This window comes from Equus quagga, chromosome 13, assembly GCF_021613505.1.
Source record: "Equus quagga isolate Etosha38 chromosome 13, UCLA_HA_Equagga_1.0, whole genome shotgun sequence".
Classification (NCBI taxonomy): Eukaryota; Metazoa; Chordata; class Mammalia; order Perissodactyla; family Equidae; genus Equus; species Equus quagga.
The window spans coordinates 11415621-11439791 of NC_060279.1; the positions used below are offsets into that span (position 1 = coordinate 11415621).

At 33.9% G+C, this 24171-nt stretch overlaps 1 protein-coding gene across 3 annotated transcripts in view; it reads right to left on the bottom strand.

Moving 5' to 3' along the window:
- Positions 1–24171, bottom strand: part of COP1 (COP1 E3 ubiquitin ligase) — a 238708-nt gene that overhangs the window by 124540 nt on the left and 89997 nt on the right. For all 3 annotated transcript variants that reach the window (XM_046682582.1, XM_046682583.1, XM_046682581.1), the window contains 2 exons: positions 7989–8103; positions 2547–2682 (listed from right to left, as the gene is read on the bottom strand). In XM_046682582.1, the coding sequence (XP_046538538.1) occupies positions 2547–2682; positions 7989–8103 (251 nt within the window). The remainder of the gene's footprint in view (positions 1–2546; positions 2683–7988; positions 8104–24171) is intronic.

Consider the following 24171-nt stretch of genomic DNA (forward strand, 5'->3'; position numbering starts at 1 on the left):
CTATGGAAAATAGTACAGAGATTCCTCAAAAATTAAAAATAGAACTACCATATGATCAGCTATTCCACTTCTGGGTATTTATCCAAAGAAAATGAAAATACTAACTCAAAAAGACATATGTACCCCTATGTCCACTGCAACATTATTCATAATAGCCAAGACTTAGAAATACCTTAAGTGCCCATCAACAGATAAATGGATAAAGATGTGGTGTGTGCATATACAATGGAATACTACTCAGCCATAAAAAAGATGAAATCTTGCCATTTGTGACAACACAGATGGACCCTGAGTGTATTATGCTAAGCTAAGTAAGACAGAGAAAGCCAAATACCATATGATTTCACTCACATGTGGAAGATTAAACAACAATGACAGACAAACACACAGATACAGAGAACAGATCAGTGATTACCAGAGAGGAGGGGTGGGGGGAGGGCAAAAGTAGTAAAAGGGCACATTTGTATGGTGACAGATGGCAACGAGACTTTTAGTAGCAAACATGATGTAGTATACAGAAGTTGAAAGATAATGATGTATACCTGAAATTTATATCATGTTATAAAGCCACTGTGATCCCAATGAAAATATTAATTAAGAAACAAAACAAAACATGGAAGCAACCCAGGTATCCATCGAGGGACAAAGAGACAAGCAAAATGTGCTAAGTACATACGATGGAATGTTATTCAGACTTAAAAAGAAAGGAAATTCTGACATATGCTATAACACAAGGATGAACACTGACAACATTAAGCTAAGTGAAATAAGCCAGTCCAAAAAAACAAAAATTGCATGATTCCACGTACATGAGATACTTACAGTAGTCTAAATCATAGAGACAGAAAATAGAAGGGTGGTTGCCAGAACTGGGGGGAGGTGGAAATGAAGACTTGTTTAATGGGCACTGAGTTTCAGTTTTACAACATGTCAAGCATTAAGGAGATGGTGGTGATAACTGCCAATACTATGAATGCATTTAATACCATTAAACAGTACACTTGTTGAGATGGTAAATTTTATGTTACGGATATTTTACCACAATGAAAAAAAATTTGGAAAAAGAAAAGATATCACATCAAAATTTGTGGGATGCAGCAAATGCAGTGTTTGGAGGGAAGTTTATAGCACAAATTAACTATATTAATTTAAAGAGAAGAAGAAAAGTTTCAACTCAATCACTTCAGTTTCTGTCTTAAAAAGCTAGAGGGGCCGGCCCCATGGCTGAGTGGTCAAGTTCGAGCACTTCACTTCAGCAACCCAGGGTTTTGTTGGTTCCGACCCTGGGTGCCAACCTAGCACTACTCATCAAGCCATGCTGAGGCAGCATCCCACATAGAAGAACTAGAAGGAACCTGCAACTAGAATATACAACTATGTACTGGGGGGCTTTGGGGAGAATAAAAACAAAATTAGCAACAGATGTTAGCTCAGGGCTGATCTTTAAAAAAAAACACAACAGGGGCCAGCCCAGTAGCACAGCGGGTAAGTTCACACATTCCACTGCCCGGGGTTCACTGGTTTGGATACCAGGTGCAGACTTGCACACCACTTGTCAAGCCATGCTGTGGCAGGCGTCCCACATATAAAGTACAGGCAGATGGGCATGGATGTTAGCTCAGGGCCAGTCTTCCTCAGCAAAAAGAGGAGGATTGGTGGTAGATGTTAGCTCAGGTTAATCTTCCTCAAAAAAATAAAACAAAACAAAACTGCATTTTAAAAAAAAAGAAACTAGAAACATAAGAGCAAATTAAACCTAAAGAAAGGAAATAATAAAGTTGATAGAAATCAATGAAACAAAGAACAAAACGATACAGAATATCAATAAACCAAGAGTTCAGTCTTTGAGAAGATAAATAAAACTGATAAACTTGTAGGCCAGACTATTAAGGAAAAAAATAAAGGAAAACAAATCTCTAATATCAAGGATGAGAAAGGGAACATCATTACAGAAGCTAAAGATATTAAAAGGAATATTATGAACACTTGTATGCTAATAAATTCAACAACCTAGATAAAACAGACAAATTTCTTGAAAAACACAAACTAAAAATAATGCTCAGTCAAGAAGAAACGTATAAACTGATTAGCCTCACATCTCTTTTAAAAATTGAATTTATATTGAAAAATCTTCCCTCAAAGAAACCTCAAGGCCAGCACTGCTTCACTGGAGAATTCAACAAAATATGTAAGGAAGAAATAATACCAATTCTTTACAAACTATTCCAGAAAACTGAAGAGGAGGGAGCACTTAAGAGGCATGTCACTCATGATACCCTGTCATCAAAACCACACAGAGACGTCACAAGAAAACAAACTGCAATGCTATGAGGTGGTTACTATTAATCATTCCATTTTAGAGATGAAGAAATTGAGGACTAAAGAGATTCAGAAACTTGCCTAAGGCCACAGAACTAAAAACTGGCAGGCAGAGTGACTTCAGAACACAGGCTCTTAAGCATAACACTATAACAGCTTCCCAAATTCAATTAAACTCCAGATACTATTGCAAAAGAAAATAGTAAAGAGTGCTGCTCAATACTTACCTAGAGACTATGCTGGAACCATTATAGAGATCACTAGCATATGACAATGTAGCCAAAGGTCGTACTGAATTATATCGAGTAAACTTGGACAAGCATTCCTGAAATTCATCCAACTGGCTTGCAGTTCGACTGTCATCTGTAAGAAGAAAACAAAATAAATTAATTGAACTGCAACATAAGCCAAAGAGCAATATCCACAGATTATAAATTATATTCTAAATACAAACCACAATTCTTAAAAGGTATTTAGAGAAGACTAGCACACAGTAATTAGCTGATCTTTTAGACTTAATAAAAATTTTTTAGTAGTTCTTTGAAAGATATTCTCTTTCAACACCAATAAGAACATAGTGTGAACTGTTTTCTTTCTCTCTCTCGCTCTCTTTTTTTTTTTTTTTTTTTTTGCTGAAGAAGATTAGCCTTGAGCTAACATCTGTGCCAATCTTCCTCTATTTTACATGTGGGTCGCCTCCACTGCGTGGCTGCTGACAGGTAGTGTAGGTCCACGCCTGGGAACCGAACGCAGGTCACCAAAGTGGAGCACGCTGAACTTAACCACTAGGCCATGGGGCCGGCACCCTCTTTCTTTTTTAAGCAATAATTCCTTGGAAAGGCAAAAAAAGTACCTCAGATGAAGAGAAATTAAATCATTTATTAAAACAAAAATCTCTTTTCAATGGAGAAAGTGAGGATGGAAAGAGGAGTATATATATGGACAGGGTATCTATTAGTTTGAGGGAACATGTTTACAGAGATACGTCCTCATGACAATGTTTACTTACTGTTAAAACACAATTTATAATAACATAATTTAGATAAAAGATAACTGGTTTTTAAGTAAGAAGAAGGTGAAGTATTTGTTCACATAATACTTTGAAGTGTTTCAAATCCAATTATGAGAAGGGAGTAGAAAATTGCAATGTATGAATTATTAATTCTCAAAAACAAAACCATTTCACTCAAATGTCTTGGTGGAATATGGAAAACAATAATTCCATCCAATAGAACACTGTACAAATATTCTAAGTAAAGGCCATTTCAGTAAACTATTCAGTAAACTATAAATTATGTAGAATTTAAATCACAAAATCTGTTTACGAAGTACACCTGAGAATACACCTAATCTATTCTCCAATCTAGAAACAGGCCTGCAGTAAAAGCATAAATTAAAAAGTCATTCTTTTTTTGAAACTGCTTTTTAAGTTTGGACTTGTATTTTTCTTTCCAAAGAATTAAAAGTAAAATACACAATTACTTTAGTTAGCTTCCAAGATTGAAATTTGAAATAAGCCTATTACAACATCGTGTTTTCATACCTTCTTCCCTCTTCTAAGCTCACACACACACACAACCTTTTCAAGGCAAATTTTCATGATTTCTCTTCTTAAATATCCTCTGAAAATTATAGCAGGCATAATGAAATTAAGATATAAGAATCATTAAGTCAAAAGAGTTACTATAGTATATAAAGCATAGTAAAGAATTTATTTTGTCCGGAGATATTAGGTTATCTTAAAGATAATTGTTGACGTGAAGAAATTTCTCTAACAAATATTACAAAGGAAAACAATTACGGGAGGAAACTAAAGAAGCTTCTGTCCCTGATATTTTATATTTTAAAGATTTAAACACTAATTTAGCAGATTCACCTAACAAACTATATTAAAATAGTCCAATTTTGTAGTATTTCCATTTTAAAACCAGCAAAGGAACAAACCCAATTAGCATGCAGTATCATAATGTTATTGAGATAAAGCTCCTGCTCCACAAAAATTATTCTCAGGAAATTCAAAAAACTATAAATAAAACATGAGTTATTGCAAAACCAACAAGTGTATTACAAAGTGGTTTGAATGTAACAGTTGAGATTTTTAATATATAATCCTATTATAGTGAGCTATTCAATATAATAAATACTTACTGGAAAGACAGTAACTTCATTATTCATTTAAAAATTGTTTTAATGTTAATCTATTCTTTCACATGTTTACATCAATTCCTAAGTACATAAAATTCACAAGCATTCAAGAATGTGCATTTTGTTCAAGACCATAATCCTTTTCTAGAGTAGCTGAACTTCTGGCCTTCATACTCACTCGTTAACACCTACCTGCAACAGAAGTTATAAAGAAAACACTAAAAAGAGTTATTTCAGTATCTGAAAGTATAGGCATTAGATTTCACTTATCTGGTTATGAAAAAGTAGGATTTTATTTGCTTGGTTGGTTTATGATCAACATCCATACATACCTGCTGACATATCACCTCTCCTATTCTAATTACAGATAAGTTTGTAAAAGTGTGTTCGGTATCTCTTCTCTCTTCTAATGTTTTATAATTTACCTTCTCTTTCAATTACAATTAAGAGTCCAAGGCATTAATTTCTTGATCTTCATCTCTTATTTTCATAGTTGAAAATAAAAGTTGAGGATGTTAGGGAGGTGGAGTCTCACTTGAAAACTTACAAAAGGACAATGAAACTCTTAGGTACCCCATCACATAGAAGGTAAAATTTCCTCTTCACAGTCAAGGATAGTAGGAGAAACTTCATATTCAGCAATATAATTAGTGTGGACGATATGCAAATTTGAAAAGTTAAACTTGAGATTCCTAACAACTAAAGACAACATGCTTTAAGCACAATATAGCCATGCCTACAAAAATTAAAATCTAATCTTCCTCCTGCTTTTAACTTATTATTCTACCTTTCTGTAAAGCTACAGCCCCAAAATAAATTAAATTGGTTTGTGATTACCTTTACCATCTCACAGCATGCCTATGGTGCTAGCCACTTAAAAATTATTAATAACAAGGGGCCTGGTCCCATGGCCAAGTGGTTAAAGCTCAGCATGTTCCACTTCAGTGGCCTGGGTTTGCAAGTTCAGATCCTGTGTGCGGACCTAACTCCATCCGTCAGCCATGCTGTGGAGGCATCCCACATACAAAGTAGAGGAAGATTGGCACAGACGTTAGCTCAGGGCAAATCTTTCTCAAGCCAAAACAAAAAAATTATTAATAACAATAACCTATTCCAATCTCTCTTTTTGTTTAATGTTTGCCACTCATCTGTGGTTGTATTTCAACATCATACCAACACAACATCTGAAAGAGTTAACATGAATCCTCTATCAGTCAGAATGTAGGCCTCAGACAATCAACTTAAAAGCTTCCTATGGCAGTTTATAGAGTATTACACAGGCTCAATAAAAGACTTGATTCTCAGGCAATAAAATGAAAGCTTTCCATTTGTATAAAAACTGTTGATTGTTAATTTCAAACACACTTGTAAACAAAGTTTGGCTTCCTCCTAGTCTTCACAGAAAAAATGCTATGTAAATCTAATATATTTTTATTATTATATCCACCACCAATCCCCAGGCAAATTCGTCCAAAGGATCTAAGCAATGTGTAGATTACAATAGAAACATGCCTCTTCAAGAGAAAACCAAGGCCAAATTTTTAACAACAAATAAAATGTTAGACTTTTTTTTCACTGGTGGCCCTCATTTTGAGCAAGTGTATTACTAATGACATCCATTAACTGAGCACCCAACTTATACCAGGCATTTTATTTTATATCTATCACCTATAAACCTTAAAAACAAAACCTGTAGGGTTGGTATTAATGTCCCTACTTCATTGGTGAGCAAAGACAGTAAGAAAGGCTAAAGATCAGAGAGCTAACAAAGAGGGGCAGAACTACGTTACTTTTCTATTGCAATAAAAAATATCCTATGCTGTCACGTCCACATCTTTGCATTAAGTTAATTCCTCTACTTTGAACGCGTTTCTACTTACCTTTTAAGTTAATGTATACTAGCCTTGATTAAATACAGCTCCTCTGAAATCCCTACAGTGATCATTCCCCTACATTTCCCCATTTTCAACTTGTCTGACTTTTTCACTCCCAGCTATATTAGTGGATATTTTTCTCCCTTCCCATAATATTTATGTAAAATATAATACCACATTGAATTATCTGCCTGTTGCTTGTCCCCACAAAATTTACAATACTCCTTGGCAATAAGAACTGATACTTTCATCTTTTTATTCGTAGCACAGAGGACAGAGCTTAGAACTTATTAAATGTTGAGTAATTGGAGGCAACTCAATGGAACTTATTTTTGCTAGCTATATATTCATGGCTGATTTTTTTTTTAACTTTATGTAGCACACTATATGAAGATTAAAATTTCCAAACAGAGAAAGAGAACAAAAATAGCTATGGGAAAGGAATGTTCTCCAAGACCTCTAAAAACCTCCATACTGCTCTGGTCAACTACATCAAAAATACATACTTTTGAGTGTGGAGATTTCTCAAAAAGTTAAAAATAGAAATACCTTATGACCCAGCCATCCCACTACTGGGTATCTATCCTAAGAACCTGAAATCAGCAATTCCAAAAGTCCCATGCACCCCTATGTTCATCGCAGCATTATTTACAATAGCCAAGACGTGGAACCAACCTAAGCGCCCAGCAACCAATGACTGGATAAAGAAGGTATGGTATATATATATACAATAGAATACTACTCAGCCATAAAAAAGAACAAAATCTTCCCATTCACAACAACATGGATGGACCTTGAGGGTATTATGTTAAGTGAAATAAGTCAGACAGAGAAAGACGAACTCTGTATGACTCCACTCATAGGTGGAAGTTAACATATAGACAAGGAGAACTGATGGGTGGTTACCAGGGGAAAGATGGGGTGGGAGGAGGGCACAAACACATAGGGTGAAGTGGTGTACCTACAACATGACTAACAATAATGTACAACTGAAATTTCACAAGGTTGTAAACTATCATAACCTTAATATAAAAAAAAAAAAATACATGGATGAAACTTAAATGTGTATTACTAAGTAAAGAGGCCAATCCCAAGAGGCTATGTACTGCATAATTCCAAATATACGACACTCTGGAAAAGGCAAAACTATGGAGACAGTTAAAAAGATCAGGGTTGCCAGAGGTTAGGGGGTGGGGGAAAAAATGAACAGGTGGAGCACAGAGGATTTTCAAGGCAGTGGAACTATTCTCTATAACACTGCAGTGGTGGATATTTGTCAGTATACATTTGTCAAAACCCATATAATGTATAAAACCAAGAGTGAACCCTAAGGTAAACTGTGGACTTCAGGTGATAATGATGTGCAAATTGACTCATTAGTTTCATCGATTGTAACAAATGCACCATAGTGGTGCAGAATGTTGATTGTGGGGGAAGTTGTGTGTGTGTAGAGGAGAATGCTCTGTACCTTCCCTCAATTTTTCCCCTCAAAATTGCTCTGAAAAAATAAAGATTACTTTTTAAAAACAGAAAAAATATGTATATATACTTTTTCTTTAAGAACAGGATTTTCCATAAATCCACCATAAGAAGCTAGAAATGGATCTGAAATACGAGTTTGAGATATTTTAGGAAATCCTGAATACGCACCTGAGATACGAGACATCCTTGTAGAAAAGTAACATTGCTCTAAGTCTTCAAAATGAGCAGTGAGTCGTTTTCGTCTTGATGCTAATGTGCTGTTATACCAAGGCTGTTTCTTTGTCTAAGGTGATAACAAGAAAAGACACTTATAACTCAGAATAAACCATACTCTTTTTCTGCACAGAATATCCAAATGCTTGCATATTTAATTTCAAAAGTTCTTCATATTAAAATAATTGCAAATGGTAAAAACCCAAAGTTCTTAGATCATATTTTCCAATTTTTATTTTAAAGTGAAAAATAGGCTCTAAAGGCCAATTTTGCAAGAATGAAATGAACAGTCTCTTTCAACTCTCCAAATTAAGTGAAGATAGAATGCATTATTACTGTCATCCTAAAATTTAGAGAATTTTAATATGCAGAATTGTTAGAAAACACTTATCAAAAGAAAACTAATTGCTTTTTCATCATCCCTATATAGCAGCCTTGTACCGTTTGTATAACAGGAATAGTGCTTGATTGTACAGAATATGTACTTAAGTTATTAAAATAAGGGGCAGTTTTATATAGGTTAAATAGTTTGATATATACATTAGAAGATCAGAATAATTAAACCAGATATTTATAGACTAAGACAACAAACCTGAAATATATTGGCATATAAATCCCATAAAAAACAAGTTTATGATCCTAAATACATAATTTTACCTATACCATGTTAACTGAAAGGATAAGACAGTTCTCCCTCAAATGGTTACCTATTGTGCTTTAGGCAGAGAAACAGAAACAGAGATAAGACATACAATGAGACCCTGAGACGACACCAATTCACCAATAACTATACCACAATTGCAAATGTACTAAGAAATATTAAAGTACTACTATGAATGAAACACTCTAAAGTGAACTCCTGAGAAGATAAATAAAACCAGATGGTAGGTAAGAATAATATTTTAAAGCAGTGCTTGGATCACCAGAAAGTAAGACTATGCCCGAAGACATAACAGACAAACAACCATACAGGAAACCGGACTCAGAAAGGTGATGTTAAACAAAATATAATGGTGCAAAGGAGGGGAAAGAGAAAGTGGACAATACTTATTTGGGCACAAATACCTACAAAAGAAGTACTAGAACTGAGATTTTTATCTCCAAACACAAAAAACATTGATGTGTATACCAAATGACCCTCACTTCCTCTCCCAGGTACAAAATCTAGGGAAACTCTTGCACCTGTGCATCAGGATACATGTACAAAGATGCCCTTAACAGTAAAAACAGAAACCCTAGAAATACATCAAATGGACATAGATTGGACAATTGATAAATTGAGGCATACCAACAAAATGAAATATTTTACAAATTAGTGAAGACAAATCAACTACAGCCATAGATATCAGGAATGAATCTTTGAAAAAACAAGTCTCAGAAAGCTATGTTCTATGATACCATTTTTATCAAGTCCAAATATAGCCAAACCAAATAACATAGGGGTACATATATGTACAGTAAAACTATTTTAAAAAGTCAACACAGTGATAAACACAAATATTAGAAAAGTGATTACCTCTGGACACGAGGCAGGCTGATGGAATTTGTTAGGAGCACGTGGGTAACTTGAATAGTACAGTTAATGTTCTAGTAAATAACATAGGAGCTGGGTTCATAAAGTTTCTTTCATTATATATAATTTATAATTATGCTTCTAATTTACATATTCATAAATATGTTTCTTTTTATGTACCAACATATTTTTTATAAATTCTAAGCAGAAGAGTCTAGATTTTTTAAAAAGTGATCTGCTCAATGGAAAAACAGAAAAAACATAATAGTGTCAAACATGAGAATGATTACAATAAAAATCAGGAATATGACATAAAACAAATGAGAAGTAGTCAAAAACATCATTTGATTTGGCTTCCAGTTTTTACAGCAAACACACCTTCACAACTATTTTGCTAATATTTATTCTTAGCTTTTCTTGGATTTATTTATTCACTGCAATTCCTTTTTAATTCATCCAAAACTAGGCTGTCTCATAATTGTTGGTAAACACGCATCACTTGCCTCACCGTCATATATGTTTATTAAGTTCGCAAACAACATTAATACAATGAAGAGAAATATGCTAACCGTGAGGGGATAAATGTTTTGAGAATACAAACTCGTTGCAGATAATACACAAGGTCAATCAGCAGATTGAACATAAGCTCAGGATGAGCTCTATAACCCGTAAGTAGGATATAAATATAGTTAGAAATCAAAAGGAAATGCTCATCCCTTGTGTTTATCTATATAAGCTCTAAAGAAAAATGGCTGCACTTACCAAACTCAAAGATAAATTTCACCACAGCAAAAACAAAAGCACATAAATACCTTATTTGCTCAATGAGAAAGTAAAACACTTCTCACATAATGCTAAAAAGTTAATAGGCATACTACAATAGAGCAAATTAGACTTGATGATTATCCAGAAAGATCATTTAGTGTCAGCCTGGAAATTATGAAAAATCTTTATAAATTTAACAAAAATCCGATTCCCAATAAACAGAATTAAAGTGAAAATAGAAAAGAAGCACTCAAAAGTGAATATTCCACTTCACATACTTCATATAAACTAAGGGGCAAGAATACAAAACCAATGAGATCTTCAGAAGATGAATGAAATCAATGTTTGTACAATGAAAGAAATAAGTATTACCATAGCAAAGTTCCCCATGAATTCCACTAAGAAGAGAGCCCTACTGTAAACGAAGCTGAATGTGTTCTGAATGGTTAACCAAAATTTGCTAATTTTTCAACATATAAACACCTCTTCTACTCAAACTAATTTTGTAAGTGAAACAATGAAGAATTAAAACTTAATTATTATTTACACAGTAAGTAATCTTTATAAGATCAAGGACCAAGTGGAAAATAATAAAACAAATTAACTGTTAAACACGCATATTTTCAAACAAACAGATTTAAAGAATGGCTTAAAAAGAGAAAGCTACATAATTTAGAACAGTGGTTCTCAAAGCACAGTCCCCCAAGTGTGGTCTTTAGGCCCTTGGGGGTCTCTGAGGGCTCCCTCAGGATATCTGTGAGGTCAAACCTTTGTTCATAAATATAGTAAGACATTATACGCTATTTTCAATGTGTTTATGTACGTACTTGTGATACAAAAGCAAATGTCAGTATAAAACTGCTAGCCTCATCACAAATCAAGGCAATGGCACCAGCAACACTGGTAAACACTATATTCTTCACTCATAATAACAATAAAAAAATACATACATACATTTTATAAAAGTCAGTTTCCCTCAAGGATACTCTTTTTTTTAACTTTTTTTTAAACTGAAGGTATGATTGACATATAACTTTAGTTTTAGGTGTACAACATAATGGTTCAACATTTGTATATATTGCTAAATGAGGTTAACATCTGTCACCACACAGTTAGAATTTTTTTTCTTGTGATGAGACTTTTAAGATCTCCTCTCTTGGTAACTTTCATATGTGCAATAAAGTATTATTAACTATAGGCACTATGCTGTATATTACATTCCCATGACATTTATTTTATGAATGAAAGTTTTTATATTTTGATGCCTTCATCCATTTTGCCCACTTCACCATACCTCTGGCAACCACCAATCTGTATCTATGAGTTGGTTTTTCATTTTTCTTTAATTCCACATAAGTGAGATCATGTGTCTCTCTCTGTCCAACTTATTTCATTTAGCTTCATGACCTCATGGTCCATCCATGTTGCCACAAACGCCAAGATTTATTTCTTTTTTTTACTGCTGAGCAATATTCCTGTGTATGTGTGTGTGTAGCTCACATTTTCTTTATCCATTCATCCATTGGTGGACGCTTAGGTTGTTCCTCTGTCTTGGCTATTGTAAATAATGAAGCAATGAACATGGGGTGCGTATTATCTTTTTGAGTTAAATGTTTTTGTTCACTTTGGACAAATAACCAGAAGTAGAATTGCTGGATCATACAGTTCTATTTTAAATTTTTTGAGGAACCTACATACCGTTTTCCATAGTGGCCATACCAATTTACATTCGCACCAACAGTGCACAAGGGTTCTCTTTTCTCCACATCCTCACCAACACTTATCTCCTGTCTTTTTGTTAATAGCCATTCTGACAGGTATGAGGTGATATCTCATTTTGGTTTTGATTTGCATTTCCCTGATGATTAGTAATGTTGAGTTTCTTTTCATGTAACTGTAGGCCGCTTGTATGTCTTCTTTGGAAATATGTCTATTCAGAGCCTTTGCCCATTTTTTAATTGCACTGGTTACTTTTTATCTTTTAAGGAAGTAATATTAGCCCTGAGCTAAGATCCGCCACCAATCCTCCTCTTTTTGCTGAGGAAAAGTGGCCCCGAGCTAACATCTCTGCCCACCTTCCTCTATTTTATATGTGGCACGTCTGTCACAGCATGGCTTGATAAGCGGTGCACCAGTTCGCACCCAGGATGCAAACTGGCAAACCCCGGGATGCTGAAGCGGAGCACATGAACTTAACCACTGCACCACCAGCCCAGCCCCTGAACTGATTTTTTTTTTTTTTTGCTATTAAGTTACATGAGTTTATCATGTATTTTGGATATCAACCCCTTATCACATACATGATTTGCAAAAATTTTCTCCCATTTAATAGGCTGCCTTTTCATTTTGTTGATGGTCCTTTGCTTTGCAGAAGCTTTTTAGTTTGATGCAGCCCCACTTGTTTATTTTTGCTTTTAGTGTCAAACACCCTTTGCTTTTAGTGTCAAATTCAAAAAATCATCACCAAGACAGGTGAGAAGTTTACCACCTCTGTTTTCTTCTAGGAGTTTTAAGGTTTCAGGTCTTTTTTTTTTTTTTTCTCCTGCTTTATCTCCCCAAACCCCCCCGTACATAGTTGTATATCTTAGTTGCAGGTCCTTCTAGTTGTGGCATGTGCAAGCTTTCAGGTCTTAAGTTCTTTAATCCATTTTGAGTTAGTTTCTGTGTACGATGTAAGATAGTGGGTCTATTTTCATTCTTTTGCATGTGGCTGTCCAGTTTTCCCAACACTACTTACTGAATAGACTATCCTTTCTCTGTTGTATATTCTTGGCTCCTTTTTAATTGACGGTATATGTGTGTGGGTTTAAATCTGGGCTATCTATTCTGTTCCATTGATCTGTGTGTCTGTTTTTATGCTAATACCATGCTGTCTTGATTACCAGCACTTCGTAATATAGTTTGAAATCAGGGAGCATGATGCCTCTAGCTTTGTTCTTCTTTCTCAAGATTGCTTTGACTATTTGGGCTCTTTTGTGGTCCATACAAATTTTAGGATTGTTCTATTTCTGTGAGAAATACCACTGGAATTCTGGTAGGATTGCTTTTAGTAGTATGAACATTTTAACAATATTAATTCTTCCAATTCATGACCACAGAATATCTTTCCATTTGTCTGTCATCTTCAATTTCTTTCAACAATGTCATAGTTTTCAGTGTATATCTTTCACCTCCTTGATTAAATTTATCCCTAGTTATTTTGTTCTTTTTGATGCAACTGTAAATGAGATTTTCTTAATTTCTCTGATACTTATTACTGCTATAGAAATGCAACAGATTTTTCTATATTTTGTATCCTGCAAATTTCCTCAATTTATTTATTAGTTCTAACAATTTTCTGGTGGAGTCATTAGAGTATTCTATATGTATTATCATGTCATCTGCAAATAGTGAGTGTTTTACGTCTTTCTTTCCAATTTGGATGCCCTTTATTTCTTTCTTGCCTAACTGCTCCGGCTAGGACTTCCAATATTATGTTGAATAAAAGTGGAGAGAGCAGGCATCCTTGTCTTTTTTCTTATCTTAGAGGAAAAGCTTTCAGCTTTTCATTGTTGAGTATAATGTTAGCTGTGGGCCTGGCACATATGGCCTTTATTATATTGAGGTATGTTCCCTCTATAACCACTTCACTGAAAATTTTTATCGTAAGTGGATGTTGAATTTTGTCAAACACTTTTTCTACATCTACTGAGATGATCATATGATTCTTATCCTTCATTGTGTTAATGTGGTATATATCATATTGATGGATTTGTGAATGCTGAACCATCCTTGCTTCCCTGGAATAAATGCCACTTGATTATCAGGTATGATCCTTTTAATGCACTGTTGAATTCAGCTTGCTAATATTTTGTTGAGGATTTTTGCATCCACATTCATCAGATATTGGCCTATTAATTTTTTTCTTCTGGTGTCCTTGTCTGGTCTTGCTATCGGGGTAACACTGGCCTCATAAAATGAATTTAGAACAATGCTCCCTCATCTTTTATTTTTTGGAAGAGTTGGTACTCTTGATTCGAGAAGGATTCATACTAACTGTTCTTTAAATATCTGGTAGAATTCACCAGTGAAGCTGTCTGGTCCTGAACTTATGTTTTTTGGGCGATACTTGGTTACTGATTCAATCTCCTAACTAGTAATCAGTCTCCTCAAATTTTCTATTTCTCATGATTAAAGATACTCTTAATAAAGCCATTAAAATAAGTTTTATTAAATCTTGACCCTTATGTATACACCTTTTTACTATTCTGTTATGAAATGGAAAGTATGCATAAAGCACTTTACTTACGTACCAAAGTAGAATGTAAGAAAGAGTACTTGTGTGATTGCTTAATTCACAAGCTAAATTAGCTGCTTCCCTCATAGGACGCCAGAGGAAACTATGAATCTTCAGGAAGAAATAATAGAAGGGGAAATGGCAAGTATTCGGATAAATAAAAAGAACTATTTTTTTATCTTAATTTCTTTAAAACACATATGACTGATTAAAGTAAATATCTTATCTTCTAGGATTTACATTTTACATAGATATAATACATATAAAAACTGGAGCATAAAGGATACGAGGGGTGGGAAGTAATTGGACGTACAAGCCTCAGGGATTCTACACTTTACGTGAAGAGATGCAAATGAACTGTAAGTAGGCTGGGACAAGTTAAGGACATAAATTGTAACCAAGAGAAAAGTTTGAAAAATAATGCAAAGAAGTATAGCTAAAAAGTCAATAGGTAAAATTAAATTTTAATTATAAAACATATTCAAATAATACAAAAGAAGGCAAATAAGGAGATCATGAGAACAAAGAAACAAAAGGGACAGAAAGAAAACAAATAATAAAATAAGAGACAAGTACAAATATATCAATAAGTACACTAAATGTCCATGGATTAAACATTACAATTAAAAGGCAGAGATTATCAGAAGGATTAAAAAAAATCATATATAATGAAATACACTTTAAGTGTAAACCACAATTAAAATAAACGTTAAGATGGGAAAAAGATATACTGTGCAAATAAAATAAGAAAGCTAGAGTGGCTATATTAATACCAGATAGAAGAGACTTTAACACAAAGAGTATTTTCAAAGATAAAGAGGGTAATTTGATAAAAGTTTCTCTTATCAACAACAAAAAACAATTATAAATGTGTCTAACTTTAAAAACAGAGCTTTAAAATGCATGAAGTAAAAGTAATAAAATTAAAGAAAAAGACACTTCAGTGATTATAAATTTTAATGTCCTGTCAGAAATTAATAGTACTACAGTAAACAGATGATGAACAAACTACCTATCCCTCTGACCTAATTCATACATATGTATGTAACAATAAACCAAACAACTGAAAATTAAACATTATTTTTCAATGTACACAGTATGTTCACAAACACAAACCATAGCAATTTAAACGAATTTCAATAAATTTAACAAGATTAAAATGTGTGTTTTCTGACCACAGCTCAATTTAATTGGAAATCACTAAGATATCCAGGATAAACCCAAACATTTGGATATCTTAAAACACATTTATAAAGAATCCATGAGTCAAAGAACAAATAAATGTGAAAAATTAGATAATATTTCTAATTCAAGGAGGATGAAAAGAAAACCTCCAAAATTCATGGGCTGCAACTAAAGCAGTGCTTAGAAGGGAACATTATAGCTTTAAGTGCTTATATTAGAAAAGATCTGAAATAAACAACCTAAGGTTCTAGCTAAAGAGAGCACAATATATGCTAAGTCTAAGTAAAATGAAATAATAAAGGGAAAACAAAATGTAAAACAAAAAAACTTTCAAAGAAAATTTATTAAAAAGAGAAAGGAACTGATAAACCCTTAGAATGCTGAAGAAAAAAGAAAAATAAATCAATATCAGGAATGGAAGAAGAGATATCACTAACAGATCCTAGAGACATTAAACAGAAAATATGAACAAAATTTCTATAACCAAGATGATGGACAACTTCCTTGAAAAAGAAAACTTAACAAATTTGCCAACAGTTGAAATTGAGAATGTCAATATCTGCCTAATACAGAAAACAAATTCCTTCTATAATGCTTTCCCACAAAGAAAAATCCAGACCCATATAGTTTTACTTGGGAATCCTTCAAGGAATAAATAACATCGACCTTACAGAAACTCTTTTAGGAAACAGAAAACATTCCCCAACTTGCTTATGAGACCAGCATAACCCTAATACCCAAACCAAACAAAGACTTTAGGGGAATGGGGGTGGGGAATAAGAGCATTCATGAACACAAATACCCACAAGAAAATATTAGTTAATAAAATCTAACAACACATAAAAAGAACAACTCATCATGACCAAATGGAGATTAGTCCAAGAATGGAAGGTTGCTTTCTTATTAGAAAATTAATGCAATTCACCAAATGGGCAGAGTAAAGGAGAGTAACTATATAATAACTTCAAAAGATGTAGAAAAAACATCTGACAAAATTCAACATCCGTTCATGTGAAAAATTCTCAACAAATTAGGATTAGAAGGAAATGTCCTCAACCTGATAAAGGGCATCCACCAAAATGTAGAGCTGATATTGTATTAGTTGAAGAGTAAGGAGGAAAGGGGAAGGGAAGGGGAGAAAGGAGGGAGGAGGAAGGGGGAGCATGGGGAAAAAGAGGAGAAAAGGGAGAAAGGAGAAGAGGATATATAGAAATTAGAAAAAAAATAGGTAAAAATGTTTATTTGCAGATCACATGATTTTTGCATAGAAATTCCTGAGAAATCTACAAAACTACTAGAATGAATAAGTAAACTCAGCAAGCTGACAAGAAACAAGGTTAATATACAAAAATCAATTGTTTACATATTTGCAACAGACAAAGTAGAAAACAAAAACTGTATCAATAATAGCATCAAAAAAGAATTAGAAATTAATTTACCAAAAGGCATGCAAGACCTTTATATTAAAAACTATAAACGCTGCCAGGAGAAATTTTTACAAGAGCAAAATAAATGGAAAGATATACCATATTCACAGCCTGGAAAGCTCAATATTGTTAATATGTTGCCACTGGGGTAAGCGGGTAAAAGGTACATGGGATCTCTCTGTATTATTTCTCATAACTGCATGTGACTCAACAACTGTCTTAAAGTTTTTATTAATTTTTACAACTCTAAAAGATACCTAGGAATAAACTTATGAAGAAATGAGCAAAACCTAAACTCAGTCAGTATCATAAATATATCAATTCCCCCTAAAGTACTTTTTAAGTTAAAGGCAGTCCCAATAAAAACACCAGGAAGCTTTTTTATGGAGCTAGATAAGTTGATACTAAAGCTCATGTGAAAAAAGTAGACAGGAAGGGATGTTCTGCAAAACCCTGAAAAAGAAAAATTGGGGGCTTGGGGAATGAGCCTTATCAAACATTAAAACATACCACAAAGCCTCTATAAATAAAAAGAAGTGATAGTGATGATACACGAAGAGACAAATACACCAGCAGATAGAAGAGAAAATCCAGAAATAAATTCATATATATACAGAATTTTTGATATGAAAAGCCTACATCAAGGCACTCAATCAAAGATAGACTTTTTAAGGAGGGACTAGCCATTTGGATGAAGGTAAAATTAGATCCACACTTGAAAACATACACAACAATAAACTCCAAAAAGAATAGGAATGCAAATGTAAAAGATGAAATACAAGTATTTTAAGAAAGCATGGTAAATTTCCCTACATCCTACTTATAAGCAGACATTTGAACTGAGACTCAAAACCCAGATGTAGTAAAACTTTAACTAAGTAAAAATAAAAAACTTTTGAATAATTAAAAAAACCCAAACTCGAAAAAGATACAGGCAACAGAGATGACCAATAAAGGCCTAATATTCCTAATATACAGAAACACCTTAAAAATTGAACAACACAGATCAAAAACCTCATATAAAAAAAAGCCAGAAATATGCAGATATAATTCACTAATAAGTATATTAATACACCAGTAATCATTTGAAAAGATGTTGAATCTCACTCATAATTACAGAAACACAAAACCATTCTGAGATTCTTTTCTCACCTAACAGATTGACAAAAATTTTTAAGTGCAACTCATTCTATTAGAGAGACTAAGAGAAAGGCTCTAGGAAAACAAGCACATTCATATACTGGTGAAAACACCAATTGGTACAACACTTGGGAAAAGGAGAGGATTTGGGAATATCAATGTCTGTCTGTCTGTCCATCCATCCATCCATCTATCCATCCATCTATACCTTTAACTCAGCAATACCACTGCCAGGAATTTATACTGAAAATACACCTCCAATAATATGAAAATATATATGCCTAAATTAATCACTGCAGCACTGTTTGTAATTTCAAAATAACAGAAACTATCTAACTGCCTTTATGTAACAAACTGATTAAATAAATTATAGCACAACCACATAAAGGACGCCTAGGCAACTGTAAAAAATAATGAGGAGGATTTCTATAACTTCTCTATGGATTTGTTTTCACAATAAATTGTTAAACAAACAAACAAAAAAAGCAAATTGCAGAAGAGAATCACTAAAAAGCTACCCTTTATATAAAAAAGGAAAAATAAGTGAAGATGCATGTATATCTGTAAACCTAAACTAATGAAACTGGTTATCTACAGGAGTAAGTAGGAATGTGGTGGAAAAAGATGGGGGTACGGGAATTGGTTAAAGGGCTGGATGGGTGGTATTTATTGAATATGACTTTTGTATAACTTTAGAATAGGTTAATATTTTTATATTCAAAAAAACGATGTATATGGATGCGGATGGGTGGAACACAAACAGAAGCAAATGAACTTAACTATATTTCAAAGAAATATCATAATTAATACTAAAGGAAAATTATCAATTAAATCCAAGTAACCTCTTAACACATTTTCACTACATAGTCTCTCAGGCTAAATACAAAAAGAATTTAAATAAATATTCACCTCCAGTTAGATTTGTTTTGTTAGCAATTCCCATACCACTTTACATATATATATTCTAAGACTATGATGATAAATAAAATGCATTTTAATAAAGAAAGCTAGTGGGCCAGCCCAGTGGCACAGCAGTTAAGTGCGCACATTCCGCTTCGGCACCCCAGGGTTCTTGGGTTCGGATCCTGGGTGCGGACATGGCATTGCTTGGCAGGCCATGCTGTGGCAGGCATCCCACATATCAAGTACAGGAAGACTGGCACAGATGTTAGCTCAGGGCCAGTCTTCCTCAGCAAAAAGAGAAGGATTGGCAGCAGATATTAGTTCAGGGCTAATCTTCCTCAAAAAAAAAAAAAAAAAAGCTAAGTTTCTGTCAGAAAAGAAAACAACAAATATGGAAAGGTGAAAAGTTAGAATGAGGGGCCAGCCCCGTGTCAGAGTGGTTACGTTTGCGCACTCCGCTGCGGCAGCCCAGGGTTTCACCGGTTCGGATCCTGGGCGCAGACATGGCACCATTCATCAAGCCATGCTGAGGCAGCGTCCCACATGCCACAACTAGAAGGACCCACAACTAAAAATATACAACTATGTACCAGGGGGCTTTGGGGAGAAAAAGGAAAAAAAGAAAAAAAAAGCTGGAATGAATCCTGTGATGGTGATCTTTAATTGGAGATCATCAGTATGAACTCACAGCTTTTATGAAGATACAGAAATATATATAGACATGTTATAAATATATGTGATTATATAAATATTATGTATGATACACTGAACAGCATGGACTAATCTCAGCTAGTCCGGATTGCCCACATGGTTATCTCCAGAGCTATTGACTCTTGCCTACACTATGGAATGTATTAACTAAAGGTAAATGATATTGTGTAACCACAGGTCAGCGAGTTGTTTTGAAGCAGAACCTATCAGTCTGTCAGCAATGTTTAGTAATAATAGTTGAATTTATAAACTGTACCTGGTTATTGTGGAGGCTGTAAAGGCTTGTCACATAAGTGGAATGCAATGCCTATGTGACTAGCTTAAAATAAGAGATCCTGACCACAAGTCAACTCTAGATTTCCTATTACTGAGGTGTTTGAGATGCAAGCCAGTAGTGGTTCTAAACCTGGAGACAAAGCAATTCCTCTGTGACCTGGTGGTAGAAGGACAAAGAAGACTGTTTCTTGAACTGTCCATACCCCTTTCAATAAGCATCCTTCTTCAGCTTGCCTGTATTGTATCCATTGAATGTGATCAAGCTGTTCCAGAAGTGTAAATTGTTTGATTCCTGTGAGTCTTTTCATTAATCAAACACTTAAGGTGATTAATATGTAATTAAGGCATCTTAAATATGCATATTATACGTATGTTTCCTAGCTCTATCCACTGAATAGGGCTACAGGCAATGACACTCTAGGAACAATGAGCACACACTTAAAACCCAAATCTTGGTTTTTAAATACTATTCTCCATTAAAAGAAAACAGGGCTTCTTGGATACATGGCTGATTCCAGGACTGAGGCAAGATAAGTATAAGGTGATGCTGGAATATCTTGTCTAAGAATGTAAGAAAGTACTTAAAGAATGATAGAACATATCAAAAGAACACATAGAAATCAGCTTGAAGGAGTTCCGAATAGTCAAATATGGGACAATTTGACTTTCAAAATGACTAACAGAATAAATTAAGAATCCATGATTCCCTAATGATATAAACAAACAAAGAGGAGGGAAAGGTCTTCCTTACAGTAGAAATGCTAACTAATAAATGTGGAAGAAATAAGGAATTAAAAAATTATCATTTGGGGGGCCAGCCCAGTGGCATAGCAGTAAGATGGCACACTATGGTTCGGTCGCCCAGGGTTCCCTGGTTTGGATACTGGGCACGGAGCTACACGCCACTTATCAAGCTGTGCTGTGGTAGGCATGCCACATATAAAACAGAGGAAGATGTGCACAGATATTAGCTCAGGGCCAATCTTCCTCAGCAAAAAGAGGAAGACCGGGGGTGGATGTTAGCTCAGGGCTAATCTTCCTCAAAAAAAAATAAGAATCATTTGCGCAACAACCATATTAATAATTATTTCAAGTAAGATTTACCGACAAATGTTCAAAAGAAAGAAAATGGTAACTTTACAGTGGAGAAATCTGGCAGGCATCACCTTAAGTGATCAGAGTTAACATCACCAATATGATATTGCAGATAGCATGTGTCCAGAAATGACTAACAAAGAAGGACACAGTATCACATCTGTAGTATTCTTGAAAAAAAATGGATAATCTGAATCTAGTCCGAGGAAACATCAAACTCAAACTGAGGGACATTCTACAAAATAAATAGTTTATACTCTTCAAAAATGCAAGACTGAGGACCTATAACAATTTAGAGGACATTAAAGAAACATGACAACTAAATGCAACAAGTGATTATACCTTAGTACCAGACAACGAAATTTTTTTCTTTTGCTATAAAAGAACATTAGTGGCAAAACTGCTGAAATTTAAACAAGTTATCTCACATAATAATATTATATTGGTATATTGCTAATTGTACTAAGGTTATACAAAAATTCTAAAGCAAAATCAACAATTATAAAAATGCAGAGATATAAAATAATTGTTTCTGGCTTCACTTAGATTATATTGTTACCATTTTTTTCAATTCAATTTCAACTTTAAACATTATTTTTAGGGATAGTAAAATAATACAACCTATAGCCGTACCACAGTTTCTGTAGTTATTCTATTATGATTGGGCATATTTATTTTTCCAGAAGTTTTGCTTATATAAATAATACTGGCATATAATCTTCACATAGTACTTTGAATCAATTCTTGTAATAAATCCCTATGTGTATAACGACAAAATCACACATTTTTAGCATTTGTCATACATATATATTGCCAAGTATCTTTCTGGAAGACTATCAACTTTCTCTCTCTCCTCCTTTTCCCTCCTACCCACTCCCTCACCCTGCCCTCAAAAGGTACAATCAAATGCACACGCATACAATAAGTAAGAGTCTTTCCCATTTTGAAACATCTTTAGCTATATCTACTAGGTGATTTTTTTGGTAGCTCACATTACTTCATGTTTTGCTTTTATTATTTGGGAAGTTGAGTATTATTTCATATGTGATCTGGTCATTTGAATTTTCACCTTTTTAAAAGTGTTCTTCATCCATTTTATTTTACCCCATTTGGAGCTTTCATCAAAAAGATGAAATTGATATAAAGTTTTTTTTATTTTGAAGCAATTAAGCTATTTACCTATCATATTTACTAGACTTTTCCCAAATTGGGTTTAAAATTTTGCTTATGGTGCATTCTTATATATAGGCTTCTTTCTTAATTTCCAGAGTTCTATTTTTATTTAAATCATTATCTAGTTGATCTGGACTCTTACAGTAAGAGATAAAACAGAAAGCTAAATTTCCTGCAAATGGTTTCCTCGCTATCACACCACCATTTACTTAATCTTCCCTTTCACAACTGATCTGCATGACCACCTTTACCACAGGATAAACTCTTAACCACCTTTCAGTGGTTTTTAAATTTTCATTGTACTCTTTTTTTTACAGTAGTCTTAGAATACACTTTAATAACTTATTGGCTAAATGACCTCGTATTATTATACCTCTGAATCATTCACTCTACCAATGAACTTTAAAAAGTCAGTTGGTCACATTTCTCTGCACACTGTTAAAAAATACTCTTGAGATTTTTTTATTGGAATCACATTAAATTAACAGCTATAGTTATTAGTCTATTTGAATTATTCTACAACTGCTTTAATCTATTTTAATATTTTTTATTTTTCTTGAAAATTATACATTTCATTAAGACCATGATTTTTAGTAGTATACATCAGCACTGTCTAAATTATTTTAATCTACTCCATATTATAATAGTCAATTTCAATTGTATACTGAAACATTTTATATGGGCTCTTTTTCCATCTCTCCATATTTACCATCTTAAGTTTCTCCCAGCTTCCTGAGTTAAATGCCTAGTTCATTTATTTTCATTCATATCTAAAAGTAAAACCATTTAATGCTATAAATTTTTAAGGACAATTCTGACATTTCATAAATTTTGATCTGTAATATTTTCACTAGCATTATTTTTTGAATTGTCTGTAGCAGCATCTAGAACTACTGTGACACAAAGGTATTCAGAGGAGTCTTTAGTTTACTCTCTCCTACATTATCTGTCTGTCCATCTCTGTCTAAATATTTGTTTATTCGGGGTTCTGATTTAGAGAATGTAGACGATATAATTTATCCTGTTTTAGAATCAATCCCTTTTTCTTAATATTCCAAGACTGCTATCAATAATGTGTATCCTTTGATGCAGTCTAAAGTGAGACAATTACCTATTAAACCAAGTTTAACTGATTTCACTCAAAGAAAAACCCAAAGTCTTTATAATGACCTAAGAAAGTCATGCACTAATTGGTCTCTGTAATGTTTTTTACCTCATTTCTCCTTTTCTCCTCCTTGCTCACTCCTCTCCAGCCACAGTGGACTTCTGGACTATGTCAGGCGTGCTCCTACCTAAGGGCTTATTTACTTGTTATCTCTCTGCCTAGAACTTCTTCCCAGAGATATTCACATGGCTTGCTCTCTCACTTCCTCTTTGTTGAAATGTAATCTATTTTTATTACTGTTAGTATCTCTCCAACTAGACTAGAAGCTTGATTACAGCAGGGATTTTGGCCTATTTTGTTTTTGTTCAATAACATATCCCCAGAGCCTGTAATAGTACCTGGTAAATAGTAGGTACTTAAAAAAAACTGTTGGTTGAATACACAAGTCTTCAACAGTATATGCTCTGAAGCCATAACGCCTGGGTTAAAAATCTCAGCTCCCTCTTCTTACTAGTTATAATACCTTGGGCAACCTCCTTAATTCTCTGTGCCCCAGTTTCCTCCTCAAT